Source organism: Scyliorhinus canicula, chromosome 2, assembly GCF_902713615.1.
Source record: "Scyliorhinus canicula chromosome 2, sScyCan1.1, whole genome shotgun sequence".
Taxonomy (NCBI): Eukaryota; Metazoa; Chordata; class Chondrichthyes; order Carcharhiniformes; family Scyliorhinidae; genus Scyliorhinus; species Scyliorhinus canicula.
This window is the reverse complement of record NC_052147.1, coordinates 96,047,112-96,060,887: the sequence shown is the minus strand read 5'-3', so window position 1 is coordinate 96,060,887 and position 13,776 is coordinate 96,047,112. Positions and strand designations below refer to the sequence as shown.

Sequence of the window (13,776 nt, the reverse complement as noted above, 5' to 3'; positions counted from 1 at the left end):
AGGATTCAGTGCATTTGAACTGATACATGGGCATGAATTACCATATTTTTCAATATTTCCCCCATATTCCTTTGGCATTTACTGTGAAACAAGTTTGTATTTGTGTGTATGGGTGTGACTAATTTCATTAGATTGAAGAAAGTTATAAAGAGCAAAAATGGAGCAAGAAGAATGCCGTGATCAAAAGGGACTTGTGTGGAATAGGATTCTTGTGGAAAAATCCTTGTGATGTAAATTGTTACTGCTAAGGTAAAATCTGCATGAGTAAATAAAGGTAATGATAAGAAGAAAAATGAAAATGCCTCTTAAAGATACATTTTCATTATATTTCTGCAAGGAAGTGCTAGGAACTAGTTTAAGTTAATTCCTGGGATGTGGGCATCGCTGGCCAGGCCAGCATTTATTGCCCATCCCTAATTGCCATTTGGAGAATGTTGTTCACCAGTGGCACGGATATGAGGTCCAGCCCTTTAAAATGGTCCGGCTCAACACACTCCCACTCTCCCTCGCAGGGAGAGTCCAAACGATCAAAATGAACCTACTGCCCAGGTTCCTCTTCCTGTTTAGATCCATTCCGATCTACATCCCCAAGGCCTTTTTCAAAGCGCTGGACAAACTAATCATGGCGTTCGTATGGGGGGGGGGGGGGGTAAAAATGCTAGGATCCCAAAGAAGGTCCTACAAAAAACAAAATCCAGAGGGGGGCTAGCCCTCCCAAACCTAACATTCTACCACTGGGCGGCAACAGCCGAGCGAGTAAGGGGATGGATCCAGGAGCCAGAGGCCGAGTGGGTGCATGCGGAGGAGGCCTCCTGCATGGGGACCTCCCTCCGGGCCCTCGCCACGGCAGCACTCCCATCCCCACCCAAAAAACACTCCAGCAGCCCAGTGGTGACAGCCACCCTCCAATCCTGGAACCAACTGCGGCAGCAATTTGGCCTGACCAAAACGTCGGACAAGGCTCCCATCTGCAACAACCTTAGGTTCACACCAGCACTGACTGACGCCACCTTCAAAAGGTGGAGGCAGGACGGAGGGATACTGACAGTCAGGGACCTATACACAGACGGGCAGGATCGCAACACTGGACGAACTGACAGATAAATTTCGGCTAGCCAGGGGGAACGAGCTACGGTATCTGCAGCTCAAAAAACTTCTTACGAAAGGAGACAAGGACGTACCCACAACCGCCACGACAGACACTACTAGAAGACCTACTGGACGCAAGTATCCTAGAGAAAGGGAACTGTAGCGACATGTATGACCGACTGGTAGAAAGGGACGACACCGTACTGGACGCAACAAGAAAGAAATGGGAGGATGACCTGGGGATTGAGATAGGGTGGGGACTCTGGAGCGAAGCACTGCATAGGGTCAACTCCACCTCCACGTGCGCAAGGCTCAGCCTGACGCAACTAAAAGTGGTACATAGAGCCCACTTAACAAGAAACCGTATGAGTAGGTTCTTCCCGGAGGTGGAGGACAGATGTGAACGGTGCCAAAGAGGCCCGGCCAACCACACCCATGTTCTGGTCTTGCCCCAGACTTGTGGAGTACTGGACAGCCTTCTTCGAGGCTATGTCCAAAGTGGTGGGGGTGATGGTGGAGCCATGCCCGATAGTGGCGGTCTTCGGGGTTTCAGACCAGCCAGATCTATTCTTGGGGAGGAGGGCGGACGCCCTTGCCTTTGCCTCCCTGATCGCCCGCCGTAGAATCCTGTTTGGCTGGCGGTCAGTAGCACCACCCAGAGCTGCAGACTGGCTGTCCGACCTCTCGGAATCTCTCCAAATGGAGAAAATCAAATTCGCCATCCGAGGGTCAGACGACGGCTTCCACAGAACGTGGGAGCCATTCATGCAATTGTTCCGGGACCTGTTTGTGGCCAACGAACAAGAGGAAGAATAGTCGGGTGGCCAAGAATCAGGGGAAAATGGACGGGAATTGGGGTAAGGTAGCCGGCGGGGGGGGGGCTACGGGTTCGTTATGGGGGTTTGTTCTCATGGTTTTATGCTTATTTCTTTTTCTTGTTAATTTATTGTTTTTGTATTGGAGGGGAGGAGTTACTGTTTTTCTCTGTTGTGATAAAATTTGTTGTTGAAAACTTGAATAAAAATTATTCCCAAAAAAAAGGAAGGACAAAGCCGCAAGCGACAGTCTGATGGCAAGTAAGTAAATATGGATATAAAATATGGAAACTCAATAAAAAACATTTCCAAAAAAAAAAAAAAAATGGTCCGGCTCTCCCTCTGGTAGGAACAGCTGGCTGTTCTGGTCGCCAGTTCAGAGTCTGACACACTGACCTTTGCCTGTTGCTCAGACTATAAAAACTGCATTTGAATAATGCCTTTCACAACCTCAGGATGTGCCAAAGCACTTTACAGCCAAAGAAGTACTTCAGGAGTGTAGTCACTGTCAGCATGCAAGAAAAGCAGCAGCCAGATTGCAAACAACAAGCTTCCACAAACAGCAATGACACAATGGGCAGATCACCTTCATCTCATTTTAGTGGTGATGATTGAAGAATAAATGAAGACCAGTACATCGGGTGAAATTCCCTGCTCTTCAAAATAGTCCCATGGTCATTTCCATCTATCTACGTGGGGGCTCGATTTAACATCTCATTCCATAGACTGCACCTGTAACAATGCCAGCACTGCCTCGGTACAGTACTGAAGCGTCAACTTAGAGCTCAAGTCATTCATTTCATTTTCAAGTCTTGAAAGTGGAAGTTGAACCCATGACCTTCTGGCTCAGAAGGGAAGAGTGCTACCAACTGAGACATGGCTGATATGATGATTGAGCTGAACACAGTGAAGTTTGACGATAGAAACAAACAAGAAACATTAAAAGAAATAAGTTGCAAGGGACCATTTGGCCTATTGTGTGCATGCCTGCCTAAAAAAAGCTACCCAGTATAATTCCCCCTTCCAGCTCTTCAACTGTAGCCCTTTAGGTGACTTTACCTCAAGTGCATACCCATATGTTTCTAAATGCAAGAAGGCTTTCCATCTCTACCACCCTTTCAAGCAACAAGTTCTAATCCTTCACCACCCTCTTGGTGAAAAACATGACTCCTCAACTCCCCTCTAATTCTTCATCCAATTACTTTAAATCTAAGCCCCTGGCTATTGACCCATCCGCTATTAGAAATCGGTCTTTCCTTGGCCTTTCATAATTTTACACACCAAAATTAAATCTCCCCTCAGCCACCCGTTTAAAAAAAAAACATACCCAGCCTATCCAATTTTTCTATCCCTGCCAATATTCTTGTAAATCTGCCAGATGAGACAGTAGGCAAACAATACAGTCAACATGAAGAGCAGTAGCGGGACACTATACACACTGAGCAGTCATTTCTTACCTGGGTGATATCCCTGGAGGCAGCTGCTGCACTCATGTGTAAACTGGGTTGTCTTACTGAACTGCTGCAGTCTAAAGCACGGGCGAATGTACCTACAGACCTGGAGAGGGCCAAAGATAATTACACATCATTACTTTTCGTTTGAACAAGGCAGTTCCAAGAAAAAAAAGCTTCCCTTGATTTTAATTTACATGTTGATTCCAGGCAGTATGGGCAACTCCAGTCCCACACTCGCATGGCGAACTCTTAACTGCACTCACAAGTGATTCAGCAAGCCACTCAGTTTTATCAAACTTCACATTTTAGCAGCAGTTTCACTATGCAGCCTGCAGTGGTTATGAATGTGCTCCACTTCCACCTTCTCAATGCCAATGAAGGATGGACAATAAATGTTGGCATTGCCAGCAAAACCCACCCGCAAGAACGTATATTATGCGTATATATTCCCATACCAGCCTCCCCGAACAGGTGCCGGAATGTGGCAACTAGGGGCTTTTCACAGTAACTACTTGTGACAATAAGCGATTATTATTATTATGCATCAGGAAAAAACCCAGGGATGTTGAGACTAATTGTAGCACTAGTTGAGATCAATTAAGAAATATATCAAACCCAGACATTCCAGATCTGTACATTAAGGATTGCACTGTACCAGTGCCTGTATTCGCTGTGAGATGCATTCGCACAGGAATCACAACTTAACTTTATTCAAGAACACAGAAACTTGGGAGTACCTTTCTATTTCGTTTGGGTCTCCTTGCCAGAAATGACAAAGGGCACAGAAACCAGCCGCGTTCCTTTTAGTAGACACACAATAAGTTAATTGATTGGCAGAATACTGAAGTTCAACAACATTGTGGAGCAAGGCTCAATATTACTGAGTGACAAAAAGCAACAAGACTTGGAATATGGACACCAGAACTCAGCCTGAAATTCCTCATCAGGCAACCAGACTTCTTTCACCATTGCACCAACATTAAAAACAGTTTTGTGATTAGTTGTTCATACCACATTTTATCGGGTATGTCGTCAGAACTCACCGAGCAACAACTAAAAACTGGTCAATCTGTTTGTCTGTCAGTGGGGTGTCGCCATCCCAGATCTTGGCTTCCATTTTGGACTGATCTCTTCCATCCTCTTCTCCTGTAATACAAGAAAATCAGCGACAATGCTTATCAAACCATAAAGAATGGTGGGAAAATGCCAGGAGTTTAAATAAGTTGATATGTATAAAATCCGAGTGTCTCCAGAACAGTGGTGAAAATATTCAAAAATGCACAATCCAAAGTAATTAGTGTAGGAGAGAATACCCTTCATCGTACAATCCAGGGACCACATCTTGCCCACCTTCCCCTTGACCTTCATTAGTTTTGCTGCTCCTATCTTGTGCCTGGGCCTCCATTTACAGAAGGTGGGAATCACTGCAGCATAAGAAGTAAGGGAAAGCCATACCATGGAATGGGCCATCCCGTTTTATACTGTGAAATCCATGACAGTACTCTCCGTCTATTTATAGACACAGCATAACAGATTATAGAGCCAAGTAAGAGGTTTGTTCTTAAAATTAAGGCAGGTGGCATTCAAGGGAGTGGCTCAGCATTGATTGGAAATTAGTCAAAAGTTCGAATAGATTTAAGCAGTACCCTCAGAGGTCATTGTGGAGATCACTGCGCCTCATACATAGATGATATGGACTTGGAGCTACAACATCTACATCTGGGGACAACTCAAAAAGCAGTGAATTTTAGCAGGGCTTCTCCCATTCACTGAAACAAAGTCAGACAGAAGCCCTCTTTTCAGGCAAAAATGGGAACATTATCAACTATGAACAGCGCTGGAAGTGACAAAAGGATGACATAGATTCATAGGTTGGGGAGATCATTTTTAGATTAAAAAAAATTTTTTTTTTTTTTTTAAAGAGTACCCAATTAATTTTTTCCAATTAAGGGGCAATTTAGCACAGCCAATCCACCTACCCTGTACATCTTCGGGTTGTGGGGGTGAGACCCACACAGACGTGGGGAGAATGTGCAAGCTCCACACAGACAGTGACCCAGAGCCGGGTTCAAACCTGGGTCCTCCACGCCGTGAGACAGCAGTGCTAACCACTGCGCCACCGTGCTATTTTTAGATGATTTTTAAAGCATATGAAATTTTACAATTTGGTAGGAGGAATGGGAGAAATGCTAAACTTTAAGCGGAATAGAGAAACAAAGAGATTTAGGAGATTGACTACTCTAAAAGTAGAAAGGCAGATCATAAAAGCTTTTTTAAAAATGGGATCCTAGGTTTTACAAATAGTTTTGCTCATTTTGGTCGAGATGGGATCTTTGGTTTGAATTATAATACATTTCAGATTACATATCGTTATTGTTAGGCAGTTCTAAGAAAACAAAAGCTTCTCTTGATTTTAACTTATACGTTGCTTCCTGTCAGTATGGGCAATGTGTGAATCCAATTCCACACCCACGTGACAAACTCTTAACTGCACTCACAAGTGATTCAGCAAGCCACTCAGTTGTATCAAACGTCAACATTTTAGCAGCACCTTCGCTACACAGCCTGCAGTGGTTATGAGTGCGCTCCACTTCCACCATCTCAACGCCAATGAATGATGGACAGGTTTAAGATATCGACAATTAATTCCCAAACGTCTTGACAAAGAAAACAGCTGAAGCCACGGGAAGAGTAAGGCCAATCAAGGAAGAAAGAAAGAACTTGCATTTATGTAGCATCTTTTCGCAAACTCAAATCATTTAAAGCACTTCACAACCAATTAAATATTTTTGAAGTGCAGGAAAAGGACACCGAGTTATCCATTGTTGGTCAAATCAGTTTGAGGGGAAATTCGTGGCAGCCATGAAGTGATGGTCGCATATAAGGTAGCTCTGCCTGAGTACTGATTCTTTGGCCCTTTCTCTCCATTTTACAAGGGTGTTGCAGGTGGAAAACATCATATGATCGAAGAACTTGGTATTCTCCTTCGGTGGGTAAGGTCAAAGAGATACCAGACGAGGAGTGTGTCGAATAGGGCACTCTTCGGACCAGGAGGACATGCGTGGCACTGGAGGCGAAAAAGATGGTGGAGGGACCTATGGAATCATTGCCCGCACACTGGAGCAGTTGGTCAAATTTCTCTCGGCTGACTTTAAGAAACAGGGGCTGGTGGTCTCGGAGGACTTGGCGAGCCAATTCGGGCTGCCCTGGATAGAGTGGATCAGAGGCTGGAGGCGCAGAAGACGTGGGTAAGGCGGTGGCTGACCACGAGCATTGGATTGCCTCTTTAGAGGATGTTGGAGGGGCAGAAAAAGGGAAAGGAGGAGGTTGATGACCTGGAAAACTGCTGAAGGAGGCAGAATCTGAGGATCATGGGTCTGCCTGAAGGCATTGAGGAAACAAAGACCAAGGTAAAGTAGCCAAGATATTTGAGAGGCTGGTGGGGGGAGGGGGTCTTTGACCACCCTCCTGAAGTGGATTGGTCACGCCGGTCGTTAAGGAGGAAGCCGAGAGTTGGGGAGCTGCGACGGGCAATCATCGTACGGCTCCATTGGTACCTGGATATGGAAACAAATCCTGGGGGGGGGTGCAAAGGAAACTTGTGAATATACCTGGTAAGGCCACACATTCCGTATTTACCAGGACTTGGGGACAGATCTGGTCAGATTCAACAAGGAAAAGACTGCTCCTATCAGGAGCTCTGTGCGATTTGGCATGACGGACTGTCTCACTTATGAGGCACGCATGGGGGAAAGGATCTTTTAAAAAAATAAATTTAGAGTACCCAATTCATTTTTTCCAATTAAAGGGCAATGTAGCATGGCCGATTCACCTAGCCTGCACATCTTTGAGTTATGGGGGCGAAACCCAGACAAACACAGGGAGAATGTGCAATCTCCACATGGACAGTGACCCAGGGCGGGATCGAACCTGGGACCTCGGCGCCGTTGAGGCAGCAGCACTAACCACTGTGCTACCGTGCTGCCCCTGGAGGAGGATCTTGTTAGATGGCGGGCTCTCGAGCTGCTGAAGGCAGGGGGTTAGGTGAGCGACCTAGTGTAATTCCTGCATTTGGAGAAAATAAAGTTTGTCATTAGGGGGGTCAGAGGAGGGGTTCCACTCGAGGTGGAAGTTGTTCATCTCCTTCTTTAAGGACTGCTAAACGTCAGAAGGTGGGCTGTTGCGTTATTCAATTTTTTCTTTGTTTTTGTGTTGTGTTATTGTATTTTAGCCATAATTTAATTCAAAAGTGGGGTTTATGGTGTACTGGGCAGGGATGAGTTGTTTTGAGAAAATGGTATAGCAATAGCTATGTTGTATTGTGCATTTTGTATATAAAATGAAAATGCCTTGAATAAAAATATATTGTTTGAAACCAGTTTGAGAGACTGAAGAAGTAATTACTACTTTCCAGTGATATTCACATACTTAATGCCAGAACTCATTCATGTAAGCTCAGCAAGGGTTGTTGCCAGAAAAACACAGGACTAGGAGGGCCATAGCTCATTGGATTAACAGCTCATACGGTCAATACCTGGACATGGGGAACTAGGGTGGAGCAGAGGTCAACCCTTTTTCTTCTGGTCCACAGAACAGCTGGAGCAAAAACAGAGCAGTTTTGTCATGTGTCATGGAAGGAACTGAGCCACAATGAGTTCAGGATTTCTCATTCAGTCTCAGCAGAGAAATGCTTCTTCTGGAGTTCTTTGTCTGAAGGCAGGTCTGCTGCGATTATTCGCCAAACCATAAGGGAGGGTGGAGGCAGGTCCTGGGTCTGCCTCAGCTGGAAGGGGGATTGAATCCTGTGCTGTTGGTGATAATCTGGTCACATGCTAACCCTCTAGCCAACTGAGCTAACATTGAATGTAGCCCAACTGGAACAGCTTCACATCCTTTATTTTCTTTGTCTCAAGGAGTGTTATGAAATACATTCAAATTCACTGTTCATGTTATTGTTTATTTAAGCATCAAGCAAAGAATAAATTAGCTTGTTGATTTGTTTGTAATTGCATTTGTCCCAATGAAGTGTCCTCTGTCCACCTTTTAGAAAATAAGAGAAATGACCATGAGGAGTGCATACAATTTTTCTCTGGCTTCAGGTTGCGGCAATGAGTGAGTGAGCCGCACATTCGGGGGCTCTCGCTCCGGCGGGATTTGAGGACCTGGTTCCCCGGTTTTGCGGGACTGTGGAGCGGTGAAAGGACGGCCACGGAGGTGCGGAGGAGCGAGCAGAGCTGCATGGAACCGCGGGAGGGCAGAAAGCAGCGAAAACGGGAGAGGAAGGGACACAGGCAAGGTGCAGGGGAAGCTGACCCGGGAGCCAAGATGGCAGACCTACAGACCTCGGACCAGGCAATCCAGCAAGCGCTGGAAAACATGCTGCAGGTTATTAAAAACAGTTATGAGTCGTTGAAGCGGGATAACTTGGACCCACTTCAGAAGGCAGTGGATCAGCTGAACCAGAGGCTGGATGCCCAGGACGAAAAAGATAAGGAGCTGGGAGAGGCGGTGGAGGAGCAGGCGGACGCACAGACAATTGCTGCGCTAGAAATCGACGAGTTGAAGGAGAGACAGAAGACTGCTGGACAGAGTAGAGGAGTTGGAAAATAGAGCCCGCAGACAAAATCTGAGGATCATTGGCCTCCCGGAGGGGGCTGAGGGAGCTGATGCCACAGCGTTTGTAGCAGACCTGCTGCTGCAGCTGATGGGGGCTGAAGCCTTTCCCCGACCGCCGGAGCTGGAGGGGGCACACAGAGTACAGGCGAGACAGGTGCGTCCGGGGGTCCCCCCCGTCCGATGGTGATTAGGTTCCATAGGTTTGTGGAAAAGGAGCGGTGCTGGAGCCTGTATTGTAACAAAAGGGTGGCCGGTCAGCAATGGGGATTAAGGATGTTGGTTGGGGGTTTTCGTTTCATTTATGTTTATGGTTTTTATGTTTGTTTCGGATGGGTGATGTACGGTTACTGGGTTATTGCGGTGTTATTTTATTAATGCTCAGAAAGTGACGTGGGTTAACACTTTTCTGTGTACACGGCTGGAACTGTATTGTACCTGGAGCAGCCTCGCGGTGCAGTTTGATGTTTACATCTTGTTTGATCTTCCCATTTTAGTGAGATTGCTCCAGTGGGTCGGAGTGGGGTATGGTGTGCTGGGGAGTGGGGAGATGTGAGGGCGGGGAAACAATGGAAGTGAGACAAGTGGGCGCCGGAGCAATGAGTCACCAGGCTAGCAGATTGGCTAGTCAAGGGAGTCAGGTGGTGGGGTGGGGGGGGGGGGGGGGGGGGGGGGGGGGGGGGATGTCAGAGGACAAAATGGGCCAGTTAAAAGGGCATGTGTGTTTGCGCATTTGTGCAATGATGATCAATAAGCGGGTTCAATTTGAAGCGGAAGGCGTAGTTGCAGACGGCGGGGGCAGATTCCTTATGGGAAGGGGCAAACTGGAGGGGAGGAGAGTGGTGCTGGTGAACATATATGCTCCGAACTGGGACGGCGGTGACTTTATCAAAAGAGTGCTGGGGAAGAGCCGGACCCAGACTCACGTAGGTTGATAATGGGGGGGGGGGGGGGGGGGGAGAGACGACACTTTAATACGGTCCTTGACCCGGGGCTGGTCCAGTCGTGTCCCAGAACGGGTAGACTCCCAGCAATGGCAAGGAAGCTGAAAGGGTTCATGGAGTAAATGGGGGCAGTGGACCCCTGGAGAGCCAGACAGCCCATGGGAAGGGGCTACTCATTCTACTCGCATGTTCATAAAGTATATTCTAGGGTTGATTTTTTTATCTTGAGCAGGGACTGTGTAGGGGAGGTAAAGAATACGGAATATTCGGCAATCACTATCTCAGACCATACCCCGCACTGGGTGGACCTGCAAGGGGGGGGGGGGGGGCGCGAATTACCAACGCCCGCAATGGAGGTTAGACGTAGGATTGTTGTCGGAGGAGGGGATATGTGAGAGACTTCGGAGGTGTATGCAAACTACTTGCAGGTGAACGATACGGGGGAGGTTTCAGCAGCGACCCTGTGGGAGGCGTTGAAGGCAGTAGTGGGGGGGGGAGCTGATCTCAATTCGGGCTCACAGGGTCAGGGCGGACAGAGCAGAAATGGACAGATTGGTTAGGAAAAATTATCGGATAGACGAGGAGCATACGGGGTCCCCGGGGGAGGACCTACTCAGGGAGAGTCGTAGATTACAGGTGGAACTCGGGGTGCTATCCACGAGTAGGGCCATGGACCAACTTAGGAAGGCGAGGGGAGTGGTGTATGAGCATGGGGAGAAGGCCAGCAGATTGCTAGCACAGCAACTCAGGAAGAGGGAGGCAGCCAGGGAAATATGTAAAGTGATTGATGGGGAGGGGAGCAGAGTGGAGGACCCGTCAGGGCTGAATAAGGTATTCCGGGACTTCTAGAATAAGCTGTATACTTCAGAACCCCCAGAAGAGCCGGAGGAGATGAAAAGGTTCCTGGACGGACTAACATTCCCAAAAGTAGGCGGGGCACTAGTGGACGGGCTGGGGGCCCCGATTAGAACGGAGGAGGTATTGGGGGGCCTAAAGGCCATGCAGTCGGGGAATGCCCCGGGGCCGGATGGATACCCAGTAGAGTTTTACAAGAAGTTTTCGGAGATAGTGGGACCGGTCTTTTCTAAGGTTTTTAAATGAGGCAAGGGACAGAGGGACCCTGCCGCCGCCAATGTCGCAAGCCACCATCTCGCTGATATTGAAGCAGGACAAGGACCCGGAATCCTGCGGGTCATACAGGCCAATCTCCCTGATCAATGTGGATGCCAAGCTCCTGGCAAAGGTCCTGGCGATTAGAATTGAGGACTGCGTACCGGAGGTGATTGGGGACGATCAGACAGGGTTTGTGAAAGGCAGGCAGCTGACAGCTAACTTGAAAAGATTGCTTAATGTGATCATGATGCCCCGACGGGAAAGGAGGTGGAGGTAGTGATGGCAATGGACCCCGAGAAGGCCTTCGACCGGGTGATCTATTTGTGGGAGGTGCTTGGACGGTTTGATTTCGAGGAGGGACTGGTGAATTGGGTCAGACTACGGGCCAGGCCCCAAAATCTAGCGTTAGGACGAACAGGATAATGTCAGATTATTTCAGACTGCTTCGCGGGACCAGACAGGGATGCCCACTCTCCCCGTTGCTGTTCGCGCTGGCCATAGAGCCGTTGGCGATTGCGTTGAGAGCTGCGGAGGGGTGGAAGGGACTGACATGGGGGGGGGGGGGGGGGGGGGGGGGGGGGGGGGGGGGCGGGGGAGAGAGACAACGACATAGGGTCTCTCTATGCGGACGACCTGCTCCTGTACGTGTCCGACCCACTGGCCGGGATGGAAAATATACTGGAAACATTGAGGAAGTTCGGCCGCTTTTCAGGCTACAAATTAAATATGGCCAAGAGTGAGATGTTTGTGGTGCAGGCAAGGGGCCAAGAGAATAGACTGAAGGAGCTGCCATTTAGGCTGGTTGGGGAAAGTTTCCGGTACTTTGGGATACAGGTGGCACGAGACTGGGGCAGGTTGCACAAGTTAAATTTGACTGGAGTGGTGGAACAAATGAAGAGGGAGTTTCGGAGATGGGAGGCACTCCCGCTGTCACTGGCAGGGAGGGTGCAGACTGTAAGGATGACAATCCTCCCTAGATTCCTGTTCATCTTCCAGTGCCTCCCGATCTTTATCCCACGGTCCTTCTTCAAAAGGACTGGCAAAATCATCATGTGCTGTGTATGGGCGGGAAAATCTCCACGGGTGAAGAAGGCGATGCTTGAAAGGAGCCGCAGCAAGGGAGGGCTGGCATTGCCGAGTCTGATCAACTACTACTGGGCAGCTAACATAGCCATGATAAGGAAGTAGATGGTGGGTACAGGGTCTATCTGGGAGCGGGTGGAGGCGGCTTCGTGCAGGGGCCCTGGTCATGGCTCCCCTACCGCTTTCGCCGGCCAGGTACTCCACCAGCCTGGTAGTGGGGCTGGCCCTGCGGATATGGGGCCAGTGGAGGAAACATGTAGGGGAGGTGGGTGCGTCGGTCTGGGCTCCAATATGTGATAACCATCGATTCGCCCCCGGGAACATGGATGGTGGGTTTCGAACATGGCAACGGGCGGGGGTGAGGAGAGTGGGCGATATGTTCCTGGAGGGGAGCTTTGCGAGTTTGAGGGGCTTGGAGGAGAAATTTGGGCTGGTATGGGGAAATGACTTTAGGTACTTACAGATGCGGGACTTTGTCCGCAGACAGGTCCCATCCTTCCCACGCCTCCCGCCAACAGGGATCCAAGACAGAATAGTCTCTAAAGGAGAAGGAGGAGAGGGTAGAGTCTCGGATATTTACAAGGTGCTCATGAAGGGGGAAAGAGTCCCAGACGGAGGAATTGAAACTCAAATGGGAGGAGGAGCTTGACGGGAGAAGCCCTGAGTAGGGTAAACTCAACCGCAACATGTGCCAGGCTCAGCCTGATTCAATTTAAGGTCGTTCACCGGGCCCACATGACGGTAGCTTGGATGAGCAAATTCTTTGGGGTAGAGGACAAGTGTGCTAGATGCGCGGGAGGACCGGCGAACCACGTTCACATGTTTTGGGCATGTCCTAAGCTTAGGGGGTACTGGGAGGGATTTGCGGGGATCATGTCCCGGGTGCTAAAAACAAGGGTGGTGATGAGTCCAGGGGTGGCAATTTTCGCGGTTTCGGAAGACCCGGGAGTACAGGGGGAGAAAGAGGCCGATGTTCTGGCCTTTGCTTCCCTAATAGCCCGGCGGCAAATACTGCTGGCATGGAGGGACTCAAAACCCCCAAAGACCGAACTATGGCTTACGGACATGTCAAGTTTTCTGGGTATAGAAAAAATTAAGTTCGCCTTGAGGGGATCTGTACTGGGGTTCACTCGAAGGTGGCAACGATTCATCGACTTCTTCGTGGGAGAGAGCGGGGTGGTAGTATGAGAGTAGAGTAGGAGGGATAAATAGGCGGGTAGTGTCTATGGGAGAGGAGCGGGCTTGTGCAGTATGATTTGATTGAAGTATTAGTTTTACGTTGATGTTTGCACATTTTTGTTTTCTTTTGTTATTTATAACTGTTTACAATGCCGAAAAATACTTCAATAAAATTGTTTGTTAAAAAAAAATACAATTTTTCTCCATCACGTTCATGTAACGAAAGCTTTCCATGGGAACACCCCATCATATCATCCAATCATTGGATACTGGGGCAGCGAAGGTGAATTCCTAATCAAAAGGGATCTGCGGTCTACTTACGAGATTTTATGGTGATGCTGGAGCCAAGAGCATATTGAATGGAAATCCAAATTTTATAATGAGGAATAAGTCTGAATGGATAGCCCTTGACGAGCTTAGAGTCCTCTGTCTGTTATGACCCCATAATGATCCACTCACAAGTCTGTGTTGCCATGAATGGAGATA

At 48.4% G+C, this 13,776-nt stretch overlaps 1 protein-coding gene across 1 annotated transcript in view; it reads right to left on the bottom strand.

Annotated features, from left to right (window-relative positions):
- The window catches only part of LOC119956427 (metastasis-associated protein MTA1-like), a 212,396-nt gene that overhangs the window by 111,095 nt on the left and 87,525 nt on the right, over positions 1 to 13,776 (bottom strand). Inside the window, exons 6-7 of the mRNA XM_038783640.1 lie at positions 4,402 to 4,504; positions 3,362 to 3,461 (exon numbers count right to left, since the gene is read on the bottom strand). Coding sequence (XP_038639568.1) covers positions 3,362 to 3,461; positions 4,402 to 4,504 — 203 coding nt within the window. The remainder of the gene's footprint in view (positions 1 to 3,361; positions 3,462 to 4,401; positions 4,505 to 13,776) is intronic.